Source organism: Hippopotamus amphibius, chromosome 17, assembly GCF_030028045.1.
Source record: "Hippopotamus amphibius kiboko isolate mHipAmp2 chromosome 17, mHipAmp2.hap2, whole genome shotgun sequence".
Lineage (NCBI taxonomy): Eukaryota > Metazoa > Chordata > Mammalia > Artiodactyla > Hippopotamidae > Hippopotamus > Hippopotamus amphibius.
The window spans coordinates 13,591,940-13,616,229 of record NC_080202.1 but is presented as its reverse complement, the minus strand read 5'-3'; the positions used below and the strand labels follow the sequence as shown (position 1 = coordinate 13,616,229).

The following is a 24,290-nucleotide window of genomic DNA, read 5'->3' as shown; positions in this document are numbered from 1 at the left end:
ATATAACTGATGAAAATTAACTTTCTGTTAACTCCCTTTTCAATTCTGTACTCCAGCAACTTTGGAACTAGTGGTGTTCCACTTACTATATACTTTTCACAAGCAAACCAAATCCCATCCTAATCCACCACCAAAATATATGCATATTAAAGGTATTTCCAAGTTCTAGTCAATGGTTCACTTATTTAACAAAGTTTTAATGCAAAAAGAGAAAATTCTGGGACAGTATCTCACAATTTAATGCAACAGGATTTAATGTTAATGGAGCAAGGAAGGAAAAAACAGCAATCTAGAACCCACAAAAATGTGATCATATAAGCCATCTACTACAGTTAAGAAACAACAAGGGAGGGAGGGAATACGGGGATATGTGTATAAAAACAGATGACTGAACTTGGTGTATCCCCAAAAAATAATAAATAAAATTAATTAAAAAAAAAAGAAGAAACAAAATCCATATTCACTTATTGAGTACTGTGTACTATGCACACCAAGTGATGGTGGGCACGGGTGGGGACAAGAAAAGAGGAAAGAGACATAATCCGAGTCCACGATGAACTTTTAAAACATCTAAGAATAGAGGGACTGACATAAATAACTACTATAAAAGAAGGATGAAGTGCTATCCTAGAGAAAGTACTTCAGGGACTGAAGAGGAGCAGCAAATGGGGAAGTCATATTTAAACTAATCTTAATGGGTAAGAAAAGAGCACAGAGCACACTTCAAATTAAAGCAAAAGCATGGAAAGGACTTAAGCTGAAGCTATGTGTGGGACAACTAGACTGCAGAATGACAATGAAAGATTCAACCAATACTATCAGCTGAACAGCTATAGCTTCTTTAGTTAAGACATATTACCTGTTTGGACAAATTCGACTAGCCATTTAGAATGTATTTAGATAAATTAATGTTGATTTGCATTCAAATGAATCCACCTTACATCAGGAAAATCTCTCCTTTCATGGAATATCTGATTCCTATCCTCAAGAACACTGAAGTTACAAAGAAGAGATACATTATTCCTATTATATGAGGCATCTAAAATAGGTAAATTCATAAGGACAGAAAGTAGAGATTAACAGGGACTGGGGCAGAGGGGGAATATGGAGTTACTGTTTAGTGATTAGTTTCAGGTGATGAAAAAAGTTTTAGAAATAGTGGTGACAGAATATTGTGGGGGTCTTAATGACACTGAATAGCACATTTAAAAACAGAATGATAAACTTCACGTTATGTATATTTTAAAAGTAAAAAGCTATGTACATAAAGATATTCCTTAAATTTATATTTCTATCAAAAACTGGAAACAATCTGAAGTATAAATGGGAGAATACTTTTACATATATCAACAGGATGGCAAATCTTATGATAGAAAATACAAAATGACATGTACACTAAGAGTATAACTATATTAAACACATGCTATCAAGGCTGAAAGCTAATATACAAAAATGAAGATAATTCTATTATGAAAATTCCTCATTATTTCCTTCTGCTCTGTAACAAGATTCTTTTCAATCTACCAATCAAATTTTTCTCCATTAACATAATTATCCTAACTGCTATCCTAGTGAATAGAGATAGGGCTGTCTTTATATCATCCAAAACAGCTGCATAGAGCCAAAATAATTCTCTATTACAGGGCCAGGGCAACGAAGGTAGTCCCAGGGAACAAGACAGAAAAACAAGTATCTATTCTCTTTTGTAAATCTTTTTCACTTTCACAGAGTTTTTTTTGTTCCCTTTCATGACTTACCTGCAGGCACGGTCAGGGGAATTAAGAATTTCATAGTAGAATACGGAAAAGTTGAGAGCAAGACCTAAGCGAATTGGATGTGTTGGTGGAAGTTCTGTCATTGCAATATCACTAGCAGCTTTATAAGCCACCAGGCTGTTCTCTGCAGCCTCCTTCCTGTCATTTCCTGTGGCAAATTCAGCCAGATACCTGTGGTAGTCCCCTTTCCTAAAAAAACAAAAACAAAAACAAACAAACAAACAAAAAAAACAGAACAGAATTAGAAATGCTTTTTAAATAAGTTGTTAAATTTTTTCTATATTACATCAAACCAAGTATGCAACAAAAATATGAAACAACAGGTATACTTCAATAATTTCAAGTCTCTTTCTGTAACTACTGACTCATCTATTTAGTTTTCCTCTTCAGAGATTTCACATTGCCAAATATAAGCAAAATCCTAGAGAAATTAACTGAAAAAGCTCAAAAACCAAGAAATTTATCACTTAATAGACCAGAATTAAATACAAAAAGTGGTTCCAAAGAATGGCACAACAGTTTGTTAATCATGAAATAAAACTTCTATATAAAATGTTAAGACTGAACTGTATAAATGCATTGCTTGTAGCCAGGCAGACAGCCCCACACAACCAAATGAATATAAACAGGTAAAGCAAAACCTAGTACATTTTTACAGCAATAGTCTGATCATCTTAAATGCAGTACTACTGATTCTTCTTAGCAGTGCTTCTACAAATGAGTTTTCAAAAATTAAGTCTTGAGAATCACTCCTCCCATGACTATCTTTCCAACATTAAATAAAATGTTGAAAACCTACATAAAAAAGTGATGATTCTGGACTTCCCTGCTGGTGCGGTGGTTAAGAATCCACCTACCAATGCAGGGTACACCAGTTCGAGCCCTGGTCCAGGAAGATCCCACATGCCACAGAGCAACTAAGCCCGTGTACCACAAGTACTGAGCCTGCGCTCTAGAGCCCAAGAGCCACAACTATTGAGACCACACGCCACAACTACTGAAGCCCACATGCCTAGAGTCCGTGCTCTGCAACGAGAAGCCACCGCACTGAGAAGCCTGAGCACTGAAACATAGAGTAGCCCCTTAGTCCCCGCTCGCTGCAACTAGAGAAAGCTCGTGTGCAGCAACTAAGACCCAATGCAGCCAGTAAGTTAATTTTAAAACTTTTTTAAAAAAGTGATGATTCTAAGAGAGCCAACATTTAATCTGACATTTTCCCTTCTAGTATAGAACCTACATTTTATAATAGAAAACCTTGGACTCGCCAGTGTTAGCTGCTGGAATGAGGTGTTTGTCCAGTACATCCAGAATGTCACAACAGATTAACTTTAGCTCAGTCTCAACCTGGGGGGGGAAAAAAAGAGTCAAAAGTTGTTTAAGAAATTATACACATTCTATCTCTGGTTTTGGAGAAGAGAACATATATATCCCTCTCCAAACCCCCTTTCTGAAACTCTGATAGAAAAGCTGTCTCTGGTTTGTGGAAAGTATTTCTTCTGACATGCCATTACTTAGGTGCTTCAAAAAAAATCTCACAGTTTAGCTACAGAACAGTGATTACTACTTACTGAGTGTAGCACATTTATATTAAGTAGCTTTTTTTTTTTAAAGAACTTTTATTGAGATACAGTTAACAGACAATAAACAGCATATATTTAGAGTGTACAATTTGGTATCCCAATCTCCCAATTCATTCCCCCCCAACCCTCCTGGCTTTCCCAACCTGGTGTCCATGTTTATTCTCTACATCTGTGTCTCTATTTCTGCCTTACATTTCCTCTTTCATAGTTGTTAGCATTTGCCTTATGCATGGAGGTGCTCCTATATTGGGTGCATAGATATATATAATTGTTATCTCTTCTTCTTGGATTGATCCCTTGATCTTCATGTAATGTCCTTTCTTGTCTCTTTTAACATTTTTTATTTCAAAGTCTATTTTATCTGATATGAATAATGCTACTCCAGCTTTCTTTTGATTTCCATTTGCATCCCCTCACTTTCAGTCTGTATGTGTCCTTAGGTCTGAAGTGGGTCTCTTGTAGACAGCATATACATGGGTCTTGTTTTTGTATCCATTCAGCCAGCCTGTGTCTTTTGGTTGGTGCATTTAGTGCATTTACATTCAAGGTAATTATCCATATGTATGTTCCTGTTACCATTTTCTTAATTGTTTTGTTTATGTTTTTGTAGGTCCTTTTCTTCTCTTATGTTTCCCACTTAGAGAAATTCCTTTAGCATTTGTTGTAGAGCTGGTTTGGTGGTGCTGAATTCTCTTAGCTGTTGCTTGTCTGTAAAGCTTTTGATTTCTCTGTCGAATCTGAATGAGATCCTTGCTGGGTAGAGTATTCTTGGTTGTAGGTTCCTCCCCTTCATCACTTGAAAAATATCATGCCACTCCGTTCTGGCTTGCAGAGTTTCTGCTGAGAAATCAGCTGTTAACCTGATGGGAGTTCCCTTGTATGTTATTTGTCGCTTTTCCCTTGTTGCTTGTAATAACTTTTGTCTGCCTTTAATTTTTGTCAATTTGACTACTATATGCCTTGATGTGCTTCTCCTTGAGTTTATCCTGCTTGGGACTCTCTGCACTTCCTGGATTTGGGTAGCTACTTCCTTTCCCATGTTAGGGAAGTTTTCAACTAGAATCTCTTCCAATATTTTCTCAGGTCCTTTCTCTCTCTCTTCTCCTTCTGGGACCCCTATAATGTGAATGTTGGTGCGTTTAACATTTTTCCAGAGGTCTCTTAGGCTGTCTTCAGTTCTTTTCATTTTTTTTTCTTTATTCTTTTCCACATCAGTGATTATCACCATTCTGTCTTCCAGGTCACTTATTCACCCTTCTGCCTCTCTTAATCTGCTCTTGGTTTCTTCTAGTGTATTTTTCATTTCAGTTATTGTGTTGCATATCTGTTTGCTCTTTAATTCTTCTAGGTCTTTGGTAAACTTTTTGATCTTTGCATCCAGTCTTTTTTCACAGTCCTGGATCATCTTCACCATCATTATTCTGAATTCTTTTTCTGTAAGGGTGCCTATCTCCTCCTCATTTAGTTGTTTTTCTGAGATTTTATCCTGTCCCTTCATCTGGTACAAAGTCCTCTGCGTTTTCATTTTCTCTATCTTTCTGTGGCTGTGGTTTTCAGTTCCACAAGACAAAATACTGCTGATACTGCTTGGTACTGCTGTATGCCCTCTTGTGGAGGAAGCTATCCTATGTAGCTTCTCTAATGAGGTAGCAACTATTGTCTCCACTTATATAGGAAAACAAAGATTACTGTATTTGCCCAAAGATTACTAACTTGAACTTAGAGGCAAAGTGAGAACTTGAACCCAGGTAGGTTACATGGCTAGAGTCACAGTTTGTAAGGGATGGAATAAAAATTCAAACCCAGGCATTTTGCTTTCAGGGCTCACATTCTTAACCACTACTGTGCCTTCGTGGTAGATCCATAGTTACAACACCAAAAATCTGTAAACTTAAGGAATTATTGCCCCTCATCTCAATTCATTTACCATGCCAAAAATGCACACCTCCCCGAAAGACACACACACATTCTACTTTCCATTTTCTATTACTGCAGTGACATTGTTCATCCCTTCCAAATTCATTTCATGCCCTCTGGAACCTCCTCCTTTCCACTGTAAATAATTCTCCCACTCGCTCTTCTCCTATCATCTCGTCCTGATCCTCAGTAAAGCCAACTCTCCTGAATTAACTACCTTCTTTATGGCTTTTCAAGTAGAGACAGACTGCTCTAAAAGAAGGATGATTTCTGAATTCTCTTAACTCCTCAATGACTCAGTATGACCACTCTCCTAATACTCGAAACTCTTCCTCCTTGGAAGCGTATCCGCTATCAATTTCTGTCATCAATAGATCCTTGCAGGCTCTTCACTCACATTCACTGAGTATCTACAGCTTACCTCTCCAATTCCTGGTATCACACACCAAGGTATCATTATGTTCCTTTCAACACAGTTCCTTGATCTCAACTCCATGATAACCACTTGGCCCAAACTCCTAACTGCGCTGTTCTATCCTGGAAGTCCTAAATTCCAGTATTTTACTACTGGATTACAACTTGCGTTTTTAGTTCTTTTACTTCTGTTATTTCTACTTACAGACACATCAAGACCTCCAGCCTCTTAGCTCGTTCATCTTCTCCCAATTTATCAGTCCCTATCTTTGGTTCCTGTTTCCTTTCCTACTTACCCCAAACCCCACAATCTAGCCCACAGACTTATCACTCTTCATTCAGCACTTTCAACTTTCTCATTTCCTCACCCCTCTGAGGCACCAAACTGGCCTACTGACAATCCATATTCTTTGTTCCAATATACTGGAAGGTAATGGTCCCAGCTCACGACTTTCTATGTGACCCCAGGTATGTCACTTAATCACTCAGAACATCTCTGCTGTCCCATCTATAAGCTGGTATGATACCAACCCTTTACAGGGTCACTTAAAGATTAAATACAGTATCTTGCACAATTATATATAAGCATCTCCCTGTGTCCGTCAGTAAATGTTGTTTCCCCTTTCCCTCCCCCTACCAAATCACTCCCCATGCTAACTTTTGACCACTTCTGTTATTTCCCTCACTGTACTCTTTAAGAATGCGTTTAGGCTTCCTAGGTGGCGCAGTGGTTGAGAATCCTCCCGCCAATGCAGGGGACACGAGTTCGATCCCTGCTCCAGGAAGATCCCACATGCCGCGGAGCAACTAAGCCCGTGAGCCACAACTACTGAGCCCATGTGCTGCAACTACTGAAGCCCACGCGCCTAGAGCCTGTGCTCCGCAACAAGAGAAGCCATAGCAATGAGGAGCCCACGCACCACAACAAAGAGTAGCCCCCCACTCACCGCAACTAAAGAAAGCCTGTGCACAGCAAAAAAAAAGACCCAACACAGCCAATAAAATAAATTAATTAATTTAAAAAAAAAGAATGCGTTTAGAATCATTTCCACTAGACTCAGTTTCTCAACAGTGGGGGGGTTAGTCTATGCATAATAGGATGCTTATTTAGCAGTATCCTCATTTCTATCCACTAAAATACCAATACAACCCTCAAGTTGTGACAGCCAAAAACGTCTCTAGACATTGCCAAATGTCCTCTGAGGCACAGAGTCACCTCTGGTTGAGAACCACTGCACTAGATTAAACTTTTTTGACCAAAACCCACAAAAAGAAAAACATTACATGTCTGTATATACCCACATGTAATGTGTGAAACAATAAATTCATGAACTAATGTCCCATGCCCTCTGATACTTTCTATGCTATTAAAAAAAACAATGACTAGACTGATCTTCCGTAAGGATATTAACTATAACTGTCTCATCTTTGCACCCATATCAACTAGTCACTGGTGTGGTACGTAACAGGCACACAAATATTTGTTAAATTGTCCCAAACGGTAATTTCAAGTCACTCAATGAAGTATTTTGTAGTTACACAATAAAAACCAAGATTAAATTAGTTCTCTACTTGTGTAGTGCTCAAAGTTGAACACTACTCTCTGTAGCTTCCAAGGAAAAAGTTCTTCTCCACTGTCCTGAAATACTATATAGCCTGTAATTCCCAATCCAGGTGAGTGAAAGATGCAAATCCATTAAAATATAAAACATACACTACACAAGTATGCAACACTGTGTATACTAGGCTATGATCTAAATAGTCCAAAACCTAAGACATCATTCTTTAAAGCTGTCTAGGATAAGACAATCTCACCATTTGCCGATATTCCCGAATCATTTTTAGTTTGTCTTCACCTCCCTTGTTTTCTTCTTTCTGTTCAATGCTGCTGATTATTCTCCAGGAAGCTCTTCTAGCTCCAATCACATTTTTATATGCAACAGATAGGAGGTTTCTTTCTTCAACTGTCAACTCCACATCCATCCCTGCTACTTTCTTCATTGATTCCACCATTTCTATAAGTGAAAAATAAAATGAGACAGCACAAACTAAGTTTTGTTAAAACATCCCTATCACAGTAGGTCTTTTTACTGTCAAGCTAATATAAAACAAAAGACACATTTTTTAACAAAATAACCTTACAATCATCAAAACTAGTATGAGTAGGATTTCCCTGGTGGTTAAGAATCCGCCTGCCAATGCAGGGGACACAGGTTTGAGCCCTGGTCTGGGAAGAACCTACATGCCACAGAGCAACTAAGCCCGTGCACCACAACTCCTGATCCTGCGAGGCATAACTACTGAAGCCCACTCGCCTAGAGCCCATGCTCCAAGACAAGAGAAGCCACCATGATGAGAAGCCTGCAAACTGCAATGAAGAGTAGCCCCCACTCGCTGCAACCAGAGAAAGCCCGTGAGCAGGAAGACCCAACACAGCCAATAAAAATTAATAAAAAAAAAAACTAGTATGAGTAAAAAACTAAAAACATGTAAATGACAAAGTAAATTAAAAGCCCAGAAAAGGAGGACCTAGAATATAAATATGGAACAAAAATGACTTCACATGGTACCAAATATAATTCAGTATGGTCTGGAGGCATCTCTCATATATTAAGTAAGGGAACTAGGAGCACACACCTACCCATTTCCCAGTAAAAATAATTCAGCTGGCAGCTTAAGACAAAAGCTTTAAATTTACAGGCTCTAAAATGCATTTTCTCTCAAATAATTTATTCCCCAATTAAATACAAACAAATTGAATTTCTCCAAAAGCCAATCATGAGAGGAAAGGGAATTCATTCATATAGCAAACATGCACTGAGCATTTGGTTAGTCACAAACACAAACTTATCTTTGGGTATTTCCAACCCTTCCTCCTTTAGAAGGGTACTGTCCACCTCCTATGAATTCATTCATCAGCAAAATTTTGGATGGTTCTTATTCGTTACCACTAGGTGGCGAGCAAAGAAAGGGGTCCAGATAAAACTTGGGACATTCGAAGTATAGGAAAAAATAGGTAATAAAATCCACATGAATGCAAAGGAAGAACCAAAAACAGCTTCACAAACACTAACTGAATAAATATATTAATGAAAACTATGCTTTTAGAAAAGACTAAATGCCATACTAGCATGTGGCTCTCCAACTTTACTGAGTCACAATTTTTGGTGATGAGACCCAAGAATCTGTGTTTAAAGAAGCACCCTTAGCATACTAAGCATAAACATACCTTAAGGTATGATGCAGATGGTGACTTTATGAAAACAGTGCTTAATGATATGCTAAATTATGTGTAATCCCAGGAAATATGTTTTCAAAAATTATCCTCTCAGGAATATCAAGAAGTCAATAGAAATATCAAGATGGTATGATCTTTAGAAAACAATTCAGTAGTTTCTTACAGAGTTAAACACCATAAGACTAATAAGCAAGCCCACTCCTAGGTATTACCCAAGAGATACCAAAACATATCTTCACAAAGACTTCTACACACACATCCACAGCAACTTTACTTATAATACCCAAAAGGTGAAAACAGCTCAAATGTCCATCCATACAATGGAATACTACTCAAGAATAAAAAAGGATGAACTACTGATACAAGTAACAACGTGGATGAATTTCAAACAACATCATGCTCACTGAAAAAAGCTAGACCAAAAGCACTGATTCCACTTAAATCAAGTTATAGAAAATGCAAAACTATAAAGACAGAAAGCAAGTAACTGGTTATCAAGATTTAGGCGTGAAGTACGAGGCTTGTAAGCAAAGGAGTACAAGGGAAATTTGGGGATAACAGAATTGTTCTACTGTGGTGGTTACACAAACTGAATACATTTATCAAAACAATGAATTTTGTCTGTAAAAGTGCTGTATTATAAATTTTACCTCAATACAGCTGAAATTTTTTTTAAAAATTTATTTATTTATTTATTTATTGGCTGTGTTGGGTCTTTGCTGCTGCACACGGGCTTTCTCTAGTTGTGGCGAGCGGGGGCTACTCCTCGTTGTGGTGCACGGGCTTACTGCAGTGCCCTCTCCTGTTGTAGAGCATGGATTCCAGGCACGTGGGCTTCAGGAGCTGCAGCACACAGGCTCAACAGTTGTGGCTCAAGGGCTCTAGAGCGCAGGCTCAACAGTTGTGGCACACAGGCCTAGCTGCTCTGTGGCATGTGGTATTTTCCTGGGGCAGGGATCAAACCCATGCCCCTGCATTGGCAGGTGGATTCCCACCCACCGTGCCACCTAGGAAGTCCCAGCTGAATTTTTTAAACGCAAATTCTGAAGCATTAAAAAAACAAATATTAAGGCGTATATGGTAATAATGTTGGATCCTGAGTGCATTCATTTGAAACATCCAATTTTTTTTAACCATAACCATGAAAAAAAGGCTATATTTAGTGGCAGTGGAGTAAAGAGGGTATCATTTCAAGCTCACCGCCACACTAGTTCTCAAAAACTAACAAATTAAACATGCTTCAGAAGTGAACCAGTAAATCATCTCAGCTGTTCCAACAACAAAGCAATTTAAAAACCTGGCTACACACCAAAAAAAGGCCGTAATTCTTTTTAAATTGTAGAGCTCTGCAATATTACATATGGAAAAACTTTACCCAAATATCTAATATCACTAGAAATTTAACAATGGTATGTCTCTGGGTACTATTCCAGATGACTCAGATTTTTTCTATGCTTTAGAAATTTTCAACAATGAACATAACAACAGTTTTACAAGGTGAGGTAAGGAGTATATTTTAAATACTCAATGATATTCTACTATCCCAGCTTCAATTAAGTATATAATTCCCTTCATGGAAAAAGCCACAAAACAATGCACAAAAGACTGTGGTAGAACTTAAAAAAGCAGCAGTTATTATTCAATAACAGCTTTATTGATCTATAATTCACATACAACTCACCTATTTAAAGCATACAATTCAATGATTTTTAGTACATTCACAGAATTGAGCAACGATTACCATACTCAATTTTAGAACATTTTTCATCATTTGAAAAAGAAACACTCCATACACACATTGGCAGTCATTCCCTATCTACCCCCAAATCCCTCAGCCCTAGGCAACTACCAATCTACTTTCCAACTCCATGGATTTACCTATCTGGACATTTCATATGAACAGAATTATACAGTATGTTGTCTTCTGTAACTGGCTTCTTTCACTTAGCATGTTTCAAGGTTCAGCCATAGTGCAGCATCTACTGATACTTCATTTACCATATGTACATATGTATATACCACATTTCTCTTATCCGTTCATCAGTTAATGGACAGTAAGTTGACTTTCCACTTTTTAGCTATTATGAATAATGCTGCTATGAACATTCATGTAAGTATGCATTTAAGTCTCTTGAATACATATATATACGTAAGGAGTGGAACTGTAGGGTCATGTGATAACTTTTTGAGGAAGGAACTGCTAAACTTTTTCCACAGGGGCTGCACCATTCCACCAGCAATAAAGGAGAATTCTAATTCCTCTATACTCTCACCAACACTTGCTTCCTTTAAAAACAAAAAATAGTCATCCTAGTGGGCGTGAAGTGGTACCTCTGATTTTGATTTGCATTTCCTTGATGGCTAATGATGTTGAGCATCTTTTCATATGCTAATTGCCTATTTGTGTATGCTCTTTGGAAAATATCCATTCGGATGCTTTGCCAATTTTTGCCTTTTTATTACTCAGTTGTAGTAGTCACTTTTAAAGTCCAACTACTACTCATAGCCCTTTATGGTCATAAATTTCTCCATTCCTGAAGGAACTAGATTAAGGGATAGTAGTAGCATGAATCAGAAGAGGAAAGCTTCATACTACTCCTAATAGTTCTACAACCAGTGCTTTGTACTGACTTGGAGAAATGACATCTATGATTAGAGTCTCCTAACACTGGTTTCATCCTTATCCTTTTTTAACACCAGCAACAGAAACACGACCCTAACTATAATATACCCCCAAACTATATTAAAACCCTATTTATCCAAAACTCTAGATGAGCCACATCCTTAAAACCTCCATCAGCAGAGGATTAACACCAGTTACATTCACATAAACTTCTCAAGTACAACTAGTATTTCATGAAATCATCTTTGCAGCAACTATTTTATCAATGTGATCTCAGCATTTCTCGGATGGAGGAAGGCTGTCAAATCTATCTACAACAGATATGATCACAATTTGTGAACCAGAGAACTGCAACTCATGGTCAAATCACTACTTGTGGATGCACAGTTTGGTAAATGAGTTTTAGGCAATAAAATATAATCTCTGGGGGACTTCTCTGGTGGCACAGTGGTTAAGAATCCGCCTCCCAATGCAGGGGACGTGGGTTCAATCCCTGGTCTGGGAAGATCCCACATGCCACGGAGCAAATAAGCCCGTGCACCACAACTACTGAGCTCATGCACCAGAACTAATGAAGCCCGTGCTCTGCAAGAAGAGAAGCCATGGCACTGAGAAGCCCTCGCACTGCAATGAAGAGTAACCCCCACTCGCCACAACTAGAGAAAAGCCCGCGTGCAGCAATGAAGACCCAACGCAGCCAAAAAATAATCAATCAATCTCTGGGACTCTTGATAGTTTGGGGACAATGGGTAGCTGACTGAAAATCACCACTGTTACATAAACTCTGAAACATATAATTCTCACAACTCAAAGGACATCTTAACCAAATACTAAGCTTACTTTTTTTCATTTTTTATTTTTTATTTATACAATAAACTGCATATATTTAGAGTGTACAATTTGGTATCCCAATCTCCCAATTCATTCCCCTCCCAATCCTCCCCGCTTTCCCCACTTGGTGTCCATATGTTTGTTCTCTACATCTGTGTCTCTACTTCTGCCTTGCAAACCGGTTGATTTGTATCATTTTTCTATAGTCCACATATATGTGTTAATATATGATATTTGTTTTCCTCTTTCTGACTCACTTCACTCTGTATGACAGTCTCTAGGTCCATCCATATCTCTACAAATGTCTCAGTTTCATTGCTTTTTACAGCTGAGTAATATTCCATTGTATATATGTACCACATCTTCTTTATCCATTCATCTGTTGATGGACATGTAGGTTGCTTCCATGTCCTGGCTATTGTAAATAGTGCTGCAATGAACACTGGAGTGCATGTGTCTTTTTGAATTATGGTGTTCTCTGGGTACTAAGCTTGCTTTGCTCCATTTCTCCTTCATTGAGTGATAACAGCCTAGAGTTAGACATCCATTACATTAAATCAGCTTGCCTCTATTTGTTACTGTCCTGCCAGGAGAGTCAAATGTTTTGCACCCCAACTTTAATTTAGCTTGGGTTCTTGGTTTTGCTCTTTGAACTATTTACAAATCCATAAACTCATTCACAAATAAAACACCTCATGGCAGTAACTGTTTCAAATGCTTTGCATGTATTAATTCATTGAATCTGAACAGATCTTTGAAGTACCAGTATTATCCCCATTTTTATAAAAGGAAACTAAAAAGTGTGGAGGTGAAACTTGCTCAAAATCACAAATTTGTGGATTGCAACAGTCACTCTGACTCCAGAGTCATCCTTTGATTTAATCATATTACCTCAGATTTGAGCATTTATTTGAATTCATCTCTACGGAGATCCTTTTGTTTGCTTTTTTAAGAACAGATGCAAGATAAATGGTTTCAATGACAACAGATTTACATGCTTAATACATTAAAATGTGCTTATAATACATTTTCTTCCACCTACAAGTTAACCCCCCAGAACATTATCTTTAAAAAGCTTACTGCCAATGCCTAGTAGAGAGCAGATACTCCCATGCCACTCACTAACAGTAAACAACATCTCAGTAAATTTGATTCTCTCAAGAATGTCCCTGCTAGATGGTAAAACAGGTCTCTGCTGAGTTTCAACAGTCTTAATTTTATAAAGACAGATTACAAAATCTAAAGAGGGGCATGTCTCCACCTATCAGACTGACTACAAGTTATCATAAGGCCCAATTCTACAGTTCCTAATGACAGTCAGGGTCAGGATGGAAGCAAACTGTTCACAATCAGTCACAGCAAAATGAGCAGGCTCTGTACTGGCTAATAGGATTCATGTACCTCCTACCAAAGCATACAGGGTCATAACTATAATTTCTCTGAACAGGAAAAAGATGTCTGCCAGTTGTTAGAAGACATAATCCTGATTTTAAAGACAAAAAACTGAAAAAGTAACTTGCCTAAAGTCACACAGCCATTAAATGGTAAAACCAAAATTCAAACCCAGACAATCTAACTTAAACGCCTGAGCTCCCTCTTAGCCACCATATTCGACTAACTTTCCAAGTAGTGTGCTCACAGAAACAAATTTCTTAAGTCCAAAAACACTAATGGCAATCACCCCAAGGAAAGAAAAGGGCCACAGAACCAGACACTGCCTTAAAAAGGTTCTGTCACTTAAGGTTCTGGAGAGACCCTGGGTTTGCTTTATGTAAAGACTGATCAGTTGACCCATGACCTTTCCTTCTCTGTCTAGGAAACTATTCATCCCTCTGGATCAAGTTCTTATTCTGTGAAGCCTTACTGTGCTCTCCAACCCATGTTCATACTTCTTTCTCTGTGTTGAGGATCAGTGTTTTTCTTCCCATCAAATAACAACGTCCTAAAAAGACCTGAACTGTGTCTTTATCTCTCTATTCCCAGAAAAGCACAGTATCTAATGACACAAAAGGCAAACAAACATTTGATTATAAAGAATGAAGAAAGTAAGATGAATGATGTTAATAGAGATTGAGAAATATATTCTGGTGGGCTTGACTGACTATACCACAGATAAATGAAACCTATTTAAGGAACGCCTCTAAACAGAACCAGAGATTCTATAAGTCAGTTCTTGGCAATTTCAATAGGCCCTTTTTCTGCAGCCCATTTTACTTCGTAGAAAATTTAGCTATATGTGTCCCTAAAGAAGTCTCTGAGACACAAAGAATCACCCTGCAGGTCTGAGTTCTGTTCACTAAATATATAACAGGGAATTTAGTATAGGTGTCCTGTGTTATCAAACTTTAGCTAAATAAATGCCTACAGTACATTCAAATAATATTCCCAATTAAGAAGACTATGACATCTTAGGGATTTATGAAATATCTTGTATTACATGATCTGATCTTGGATTCAGTACATGAAATGACTAAAGGAGACCTAAACTCTTTCAGAGTATGAAAGTCAAAGCATTTGGGGATATTCTGAGAACTTGGTATACTGTAGCCTAGAAGCCTTATCAAGTCACCTGTTACAGAGTATAAGGAAAAAGCACAAAGAATGTGAATGTGAAGGGTTATACCTTGTCTTTTATACGGAAAAGTGGCTGGTTGGTGTTTTAAAAAAACCAAGAGGGGGTGGGAAATAAGCCCATCAAAGCAATCTATAACAGAGGATAGAAAAGTGCCATTTTAAATAATAATCAGATTAGATTCCCAATCAAGAGCCTTTTGGGGTACATTTAGAGCAAGACAGTCAAGGGGAAAATAATCTAGCTCTTTCCTTTATTTAAAAGACTAAGATGATCTACTACTTCACACCCATTAGGATGGCCACTATCAAGAAACAGAAAACAAGTTTTGGCAAGAATGTGGAGAAATTGGATCCCATGCCCTGTTGGTGGACATGTAAAATGGTACAGCCACTGTGTAGACAGAGAAAAGTTATTAAAAACAACAAGGGAAAAATGACAAATAACATACAAGGGAACTCCCATAAGGTTAACAGCTGATTTCTCAGCAGAAACTCTGCAAGCCAGAACGGAGTGACACAATATTTTTCAAGTGATGAAAGGGAAGAACCTACAACCAAGAATACTCTACCCAGCAAGGATCTCATTCAGATTCGACAGAGAAATCAAAAGCTTTACATACAAGCAACAGCTAAGAGAATTCAGCACCACCAAACCAGCTCTACAACAAATGCTAAAGGAATTTCTCTAAGTGGGAAACATAAGAGAAGAAAAGGACTTACAAAAACATAAAACAATTAAGAAAATGGTAACAGGAACATACATATGGATAATTACTTTGAATGTAAATGCACTAAATGCACCAACCAAAAGATATAGACTGGCTGAATGGATACAAAAACAAGACCCATATATATGCTGTCTACAAGAGACCCACTTCAGACCTAAGAACACATACAGACTGAAAGTGAGGGGATGGAAAAAGATATTCCATGCAAATGGAAATCAAAAGAAAGCTGGAGTAGCAATACTCATATCAGATAAAATACTTTCAAACAAAAAATGTTACAAGAGACAAGAAAGGACACAACATAAAGAGAGGGATCAATCCAAGAAGAAGAGATAACAATTATAAATATCTATGCACCCAATATAGGAGCACCTCAATACGTAAGGCAAATGCTAACAATTATGAAAGAGGAAATTGACAGTAACACAATAATAGTGGGGGACTTTAACACCCCACTTACACCAATGGACAGATCATCCAGACAGAAAATTAATAAGGAAACACAAGCTTTAAATGACACAATAAATCAGCTTGATTTAATAGATGTCTATAGGACATTACATCCAAAAACAGCAGATTACATGTTCCTCTCCAGTGCACATGGAACATTCTCCAGGATATCACATTTTGGGTCACAGATCAAGCCTTGGTAAATTCAAGAAAATTGAAATCGTGTCAAGCACCTTTTCTGACCACAACGCTATGAGATTAGAAATCAACTACTGGAAAAAAACTGTAAAAAACACAAATACATGGAGGCTAAACAATACGTTACTAAATAACCAAGGGATCACTGAAGAAATCAAAGAGGAAATCAAAAAATACCTAGAGACAAAGGACAATGAAAACACAATGATTCAAAACCTATGGGATGCAGCAAAGGCAGTTCTAAGAAGGAAGTTTAAAGCAATACAATCCTACCTCAAAAAACAAGAAAAATCCCAAATAAACAATCTAACCTTACACCTAAAGAAACTAGAGAAAGAAGAGCAAACAAAACCCAAAGTTAGTAGACGGAGAGAAATCATAAAGATAAGAGCAGAAATAAATGAAACAGAAACAGAAAACAATAGCAAAAATCGATAAAACTAAAAGCTGGTTCTTTGAGAAGATAAAATTGATAAACCCCTAGCAAGACTCATCAAGAAAAAGAGGGAGAGGACTCAAATCAATAAAATTAGAAAGGAAACAGAAGTTACAACAGACACCACAGAAATAAAAAGCACCATAAGAGACTACTACAAGTAACTATATGCCAATAAAATGGACAACCTGGATGAAATGGACAGATTCTTAGAAAGGTATAACCTTCCAAGACTGAATCAGGAAGACATAGAAAATATGAACAGACCAATCACAAGTAATGAAATTGAAACCATAATTAAAAATCTCCCAACACACAAAAGCCCAGGACCAGATGGATTCATGGGCGAATTCTATCAAACATTTAGAGAAGAGCTAACACCTATCCTTCTCAAACTCTTCCAAAATATCGCAGAAGGCAGAACACTCCCAAACTCATTCTATGAGGCCACCATCACCCTGATACCAAAACCAGGCAAAGATGTCACAAAAAAACAAAATTACAGACCAATATCACTGATGAATATAGATGCAAAAGTCCTCAACAAAATACTAGCTAACAGACTCCAACAGCACATTAAAAAAATCATCCACCATGATCAAGTGGGGTTTATCCCTGCGATGCAAGGATTCTTCAATATACGCAAATCAACGTGATACATCGTATCAACAAACTGAAGGATAAAAACCATATGACATCTCAATAGATGCAGAAAAAGCTTTTGACAAAGTTCAACATCCATTTATGATAAAAGCTCTTCAGAAAATGGGCATAGAAGGAAATTACCTCAACATAATAAAAGCCATATATGAAAAACCAAAAGCCAACATCGTTCTCAGTGGGGAAAAACTGAAAGAATTCCCTCTAAGAACAGGAACAAGACAAGGGTGTCCACTCTCACCATTATTATTCAACAAATTTTGGAAGTTTTAGCCACAGCAATCAGAGAAGAAAAAGAAATAAAAGGAATACAAATTGGAAAAGAAGAAATAAAACTGTCACTCTTTGAAGATGACATGATATTATATATAGAAAACCCTAAAGACTCTACCAGAAAACTGCTAGCACTAATTGATGAGTTTAGTAAAGTAGCAGGATACAAAATTAATGCACAGAAATCTCTTGCATTCCTATACACTAACAACGGAAGAGCAGAAAGAGAAATGAAGGAAACTCTCCCATTCACCATTGCAACCAAAAGAATAAAATACCTAGGAATAAACCTGCCTAAGGAGGCAAAAGATCTGTATGCAGAAAACTTTAAGACATTGATGAAAGAAATCAAAGACGACACAAACAGATGGAGGGACATACCACGTTCCTGGATTGGAAGAATCAACAGTGAAAATGACTGTACTACCCAAAGCAATTTACAGATTCAATGCAATCCCGATCAAATTACCAATGGCATTTTTCACAGAACTAGAGCAAGAAATCTTACTATTTGTATGGAAACGCAAAAGACCCCGAAATAGCCAAAGCAATCTTGAGTAGGAAAAATGGAGTTGGTGGAATCAGGCTTCCTGACTTCAAACTATACTACAAGGCCACAGTGATCAAGACAGGATGGTACTGCCACAAAAATAGGAAGATCAATGGAACAGAATAGAGAACTCAGAAGTAAGCCCAAACACATATGGGCATCCTATCTTTGACAAAGGAGGCATGAATATACAATGGAAAAAAGACAGCCTCTTCAATAAGTGGTGCTCGGAAAATTGGACAGCAACATGTAAAAGAATGAAATTAGAACACTTCCTAACACCATACACAAAAATAAACTCCAAATGGATTAAAGACCTACATGTAAGGCCAGACACTATCAAACTCCTAGAGGAAAATATAGGCAGAACACTCTATGACATACATCAAAGCAAGATCCTTTTTGACCCACCTCCTAGAATCATGGAAATAAAATCAAGAATAAACAAATGGGACCTCATGAAACTTAAAAGCTTTTGCACAGCAAAAGAAACCATAAACAAGACTAAAAGGCAACCCTCAGAATGGGAAAAAATAGTTGCCTATGAAACAACGGACAAAGGATTAACCTCCAAAATATACAAGCAGCTCATGCAGCTTAATACCAAAAAAGCAAATAACCCAATCCACAAATGGGCGGAAGACCTAAATAGACATTTCTCCAAAGAAGACATACAGATAGCCAACAAACACATGAAAAGATGCTCAACATCACTAATCATCAGAGAAATGCAAGTCAAAGCCACAATGAGGTATCACCTCACACCGATCAGAAGGGCCATCATCACAAAATCTGGAAACAACAAATGTTGGAGAGGGTGTGGAGAAAAGGGAACTCTCCTGCACTGTTGGTGGGAATGTAAGTTGGTACGGCCACTATGGAAAACAATTTGGAGGTTCCTTAAAAAACTACAAATAGAACTACCATATGATCCAGTCATCCCACTACTGGGCATATACCCAAAGAAAACCATAATCCCAAAAGAAACATGTACCATAATGTTTATTGCAGCACTATTTACAATAGCCAGGACATGGAAGCAACCGAAATGCCCATCAACAAACAAATGGATAAAGAAGATGTGGCATATATATACAATGGAATACTACTCAGCTATAAAAAGGGATGAGATGGAGCTATATGTAATGAGGTGGATAGACCTAGAGTCTGTCATACAGAGTGAAGTAAGTCAGAAAGAGAAAGACAAATATTGTATGCTAACTCTCACATACGGAATCTAAAAATGGTACTGATGAACTCAGTGGCAAGAACAAGGACGCAGGTGCAGAGAATGGACTGGAGAACTCGAGGTTTGGGAGGGGGCGGGGGGTGAAGGGGAAGCTGAGACGAAGCCAGAGAGTAGCACAGACACATATATACTACCAACTGTAAAGTAGATAGCCAGTGGGAAGTTGTTGTATAACAAAGGGAGTTCAACTTGAGGATGGAAGATGCCTTAGAGGACTGGGACGGGGAGGGTGGGGGGAGTCAAAGGGGGGGAGTCAAGGGAGGGAGGGAATACGGGGATATGTGTATAAAAACAGATGATTGAACTTGGTGTACCCCCCCAAAAATAATAAATAAATAAAATTTAAAGGGAAAAAAAAAAAATCTCCCAACAAACAAAAGTCCAGGACCAGATGGATTTACAGGTGAATTTTAGCAAACATTTAGAGAAGAGCTAACACCCATCCTTCTCAAACTCTTCCAAAACATTGCAGAGGAAGGAACACTCCCAAACTCATTTTATGAGGCCACCATCACCCTGATACCAAAACCAGACAAAGATACTACAAAAAAAGAAAACTACAGACCAATATCACTGATGAATTTAGATGCAAAAATCCTCAACAAAATACTAGCTAACAGAATCCAATAACACATTAAAAGGATCATACACCATGATCAAGTGGGGTTTATCCGTGGAATGCAAGGATTCTTTAATATATGCAAATCAATCAACGTGATACACCGTATTAATAAACTGAAGGATAAAAACCACATGATCATCTCAATAGATGCAGAAAAAGCTTCTGACAAAATTCAACACCCATTTATGATAAAAACTCTCCAGAATGTGGGCACAGAGGGAACCTACCTCAACATAATAAAGGCCATACACGACAAACCCACAGCAAACATCATTCTCAATAGTGAAAAACTGCAAGCATTCCCTCTAAGATCAGGAACAAGACAAGGATGTCCACTCTCACCACTACTATTCAACATAGTTTCGGAAGTCCTTGCCACAGCAATCAGAGAAGAAAAAGAAATAAAAGGAATCCAAATTGGAAAAGAAGAAGTAAAACTGTCAGTTTGCAGATGAGACATGATACTATACATAGAAAATTCTAAAGATGCCACCAGAAAACTACTTGAGCTAATCAATGAATTCGGTAAAGTTGCAGGATACAAAATTAACACACAAACATCTCTTGCATTTCTATACACTAACAATGAAAGGTCAGAAAGAGAAATTAAGGAAACAATCCCATTCACCACTGCAACAAAAAGAATAAAATACCTAGGAATAAACCTAACCAAGGAGGTAAAAGACCTGTACTCAGAAAACTATAAGATACTAATGAAAGAAATCAAAGACGACACAAACAGATGGAGGGATATACCATGTTCTTCGATTGGAAGAATCAACATTGTGAAAATGACTATACTACCCAAAGCAATTTACAGATTCAATGCAATCCCTATCAAATTACCAATGGCATTTTTCACAGAACTAGAACAAGGAATTTTACGATTTGCATGGAAACACAAAAGACCCTGAATAGCCAAAGCAATCTTGAGAAGGAAAGATGGAGTTGGTGGAATCAGGCTTCCTGACTTCAGGCTATACTACAAGGCTATAGTGATCAAGACAGTATGGTACTGGCACAAAAACAGAAATATAGATCGATGGAACAGGATACCAAGCCCAGAGATAAACTATGGTCAACTAATCTATGACAAAGGAAGCAAGGATATACAATGGAGAAAAGACAGCCTCTTCAATAAGTGGTGCTGGGAAAATTAGACAGCTACATGTAAAAGAATGAGATTAGAACACTCCCTAATACCATACACAAAAATAAACTCAAAATGGATAAAAGACCTAAATGTAAGGCCAGACACTATAAAACTCCTGGAGGAAAACATAGGAAGAACACTCTTCGACGTAAATAACAGCAAGATCTTTTTTGATCCATCCCCTAGAATAATGGAAATAAAAACAAAAATAAATAAGTGGGACCTAATGAAACTCCAAAGCTTCTGCACAGCAAAGGAAACTATAAGCAAGACGAAAAGACATTCCTCAGACTGGGAGAAAATATTTGCAAATGAATCAACAGACGAAGGACTAATCTCCAAAATATATAAACAGTTTATCCAGCTCAATATCAAAAAAACAAGCAACCCAATCAAAAAATGGGCAGAAGACCTAAATAGGCATTTCTCCAAAGAAGACATATGGATGGCCAAGAGGCACATGAAAAGCTGCTCAACATCACTAATTATTAGAGAAATGCAATTCAAAACTACAATGAGGTATCACCTCACACCGGTTAGAATGGGAATCATCAGAAAATCTGCAACCAGTAAATGCTGGAGAGGATGTAGAGAAAAGGGAACACTCTTGCACTGTTGGTGGCAATGTAAATTGATACAGCCACTATGGAGAACAGTACGGAGGTTGCTTGCAAAACTAAAAATAGAGTTACCATATGACCCAGCAATCCCACTGCTCAGCATATACCCAGAGAACACCATCATTCAAAAAGACACATGCACTCCAGTGTTCACTGCAGCACTATTTACAATAGCCAGGACATGGAAGCAACCTATATGTCCATCAACAGATGAATGGATAAAGAAGATGTGGTACATATATACAATGGAATATTACTCAGCTGTAAAAAGCAATGAAACTGGGACGTGTAGAGACATGGATGGACCTAGAAACTGTCATACAGAGTGAAGTGAGTCAGAAAGAGAAAGACAAATATCGTATATTAACACATACATGCGGGCTACAGAAAAATGGTACAAACCAACTGGTCTGCAAGGCGGAAATAGAGACACAGATATAGAGAACAAACATATGGACACCAATGGGGAAAGCGGGGAGGGTTGGGGGGAATGATCTGGGAGACTGGGATACCAAATTGTATGCTCTAAATATATGCAGTTTATTGTATGTTAACTATCTCAATAAAGGTTCCAAAAAACAAAAAAAAACCCAAAACAAAAACAAAAACAAACAAAAAAGAAACAGAAAACAGGTGCTGGCAAGAATGTGGAGAAATTGGATCCCATGCCCTGTTGGTGGACACGTAAAATGGTACAGCTGCTGTGTAAACCAGCATGCTGGTGGCTCGAAAAATTCTGAAAACAGAATTACCACATAACCCAGCAATTCCACTTCTGGGTATATACCGAAAAGAACTGAAAGCAGAGTCTTGAGATATCTTTGGATATTTTCATAGCAGCATTCTTCATGACAGCTAAAACACGGACACAACCAAGTGTCCATCAACGGATGGATAAGCAAAATGTGATATTATATTCATGCAATGGAATACTAAAAAGTAAGGAAATTCTGCAACATGCTACGACATAATGAACCTTGAAGACATCATGCTAAGTGAAAGCCAGTCACAAAAAGACAAATATTGTATGATTCCACTTATATGAGATACTTAAATTAGTTATAAAGAAAGTATGTTAGTTTCCAAGCGTTGAGGGGAAAATGAGAAGTTATTGTTTAATGGACAGAGTATCAGTTTTACAAGATGAAAAGAACTGTGGGGATCGATGATAATGGCTGCACAAAAATATGAATGTATTTAACACCACAGAACTGTACACTTAATGATCAACATAGTAAGTTTTATGTGTATGTTCGCACGTGCGCGCACACACACACACTCTCACGACAAAGATGAACTATGTAGCTCTGTCCCAGATTCTGTATTGCCCCATTCTCAATGAAAAGTAATCCAGATGACAGACACGATGACAGTATTGATAGAATCTTCAGTTAACTGGGGACTGTTGAAAAGAAACTCCTCCAAAGACCCAACATGAGAAGAAAGTTAAAATACATTTATTTCTGGCTTACATGAAGGCAAGCTTCCCAAATCACTATGTCAAATGGAAAGAATGCAAAGTTATCTCAGGTGTGACGCAAAACTATCTTGGGAAAAGCCAGGGGGAAAAAAACCAAGGTACCTCTGTAAACTGTAAAACTCTGTAAAATTCACCTTGTTGTAATGATAAAAATCACCTCAGTAAAAATCTCTCTAGACCAATTATTAGTTATCAGGCATTGAGTGTTTGACATTGCTAGTCTGGGATCTATCAGAATATATTTTATATGCATACATCTGGACTGACATATAGAGAAGCCTTACCCCTCCCCCAAGATACACAAATATTTCTATTAAATAAGAGTACTTCTTCAAAAGAGAAAGACCTATGGTTAAAATAGAAGTAGCGGTGCAAAAGCTGTACTTTTCAATATAACACCACCATTTTCCCCTCACACTGAGTTTCTCACTTTATCACATGATTACTATACAGACACTTTACAAAACAACTAAAAACCTGAAATAAGGATAATACAATAATAAAGAGAAAAGAATCCACATCACAGAAAGTCATTCTGCACTAGAAGAGAACAAATATCCTGAAGTATTTTCCCAATTGCTGAGGGAGCAAAAAAAATTTTTTTTGGCTGCGCCACACAGCATGTAAAATCTTAGTTCCCCGACCAGGGATCGAACCCACAACCCCCCCGCAGTGGAAGTGTGGAGCCCTAATCACTAGACCGCCAGGGAATTCGCAGTGTCAACAGTTTTAAATTGTAAAAACATTTCCATCTTATGATTATCAGAGAAACTTAACACTGAAAGTTGGGATGTATGAAGATGAATGGCTCTTGTAACATACAACGAAAAAGTATTTGTGACTTCTGGGCTAAAAGTGCGAAAGAGAAGTATGGCAGCAAAGGAAAACCTGATATTTGCGGGGGGGGGGGGGGGGGGGG

At 37.7% G+C, this 24,290-nt stretch overlaps 1 protein-coding gene across 2 annotated transcripts in view; it reads right to left on the bottom strand.

The window, feature by feature from the left end:
* Positions 1–24,290, bottom strand: part of YWHAE (tyrosine 3-monooxygenase/tryptophan 5-monooxygenase activation protein epsilon) — a 53,004-nt gene that overhangs the window by 5,889 nt on the left and 22,825 nt on the right. For both annotated transcript variants that reach the window (XM_057716502.1, XM_057716501.1), the window contains exons 2-4: positions 7,502–7,701; positions 3,013–3,119; positions 1,758–1,964 (exon numbers count right to left, since the gene is read on the bottom strand). In XM_057716502.1, coding sequence (XP_057572485.1) covers positions 1,758–1,964; positions 3,013–3,119; positions 7,502–7,701 — 514 coding nt within the window. The remainder of the gene's footprint in view (positions 1–1,757; positions 1,965–3,012; positions 3,120–7,501; positions 7,702–24,290) is intronic.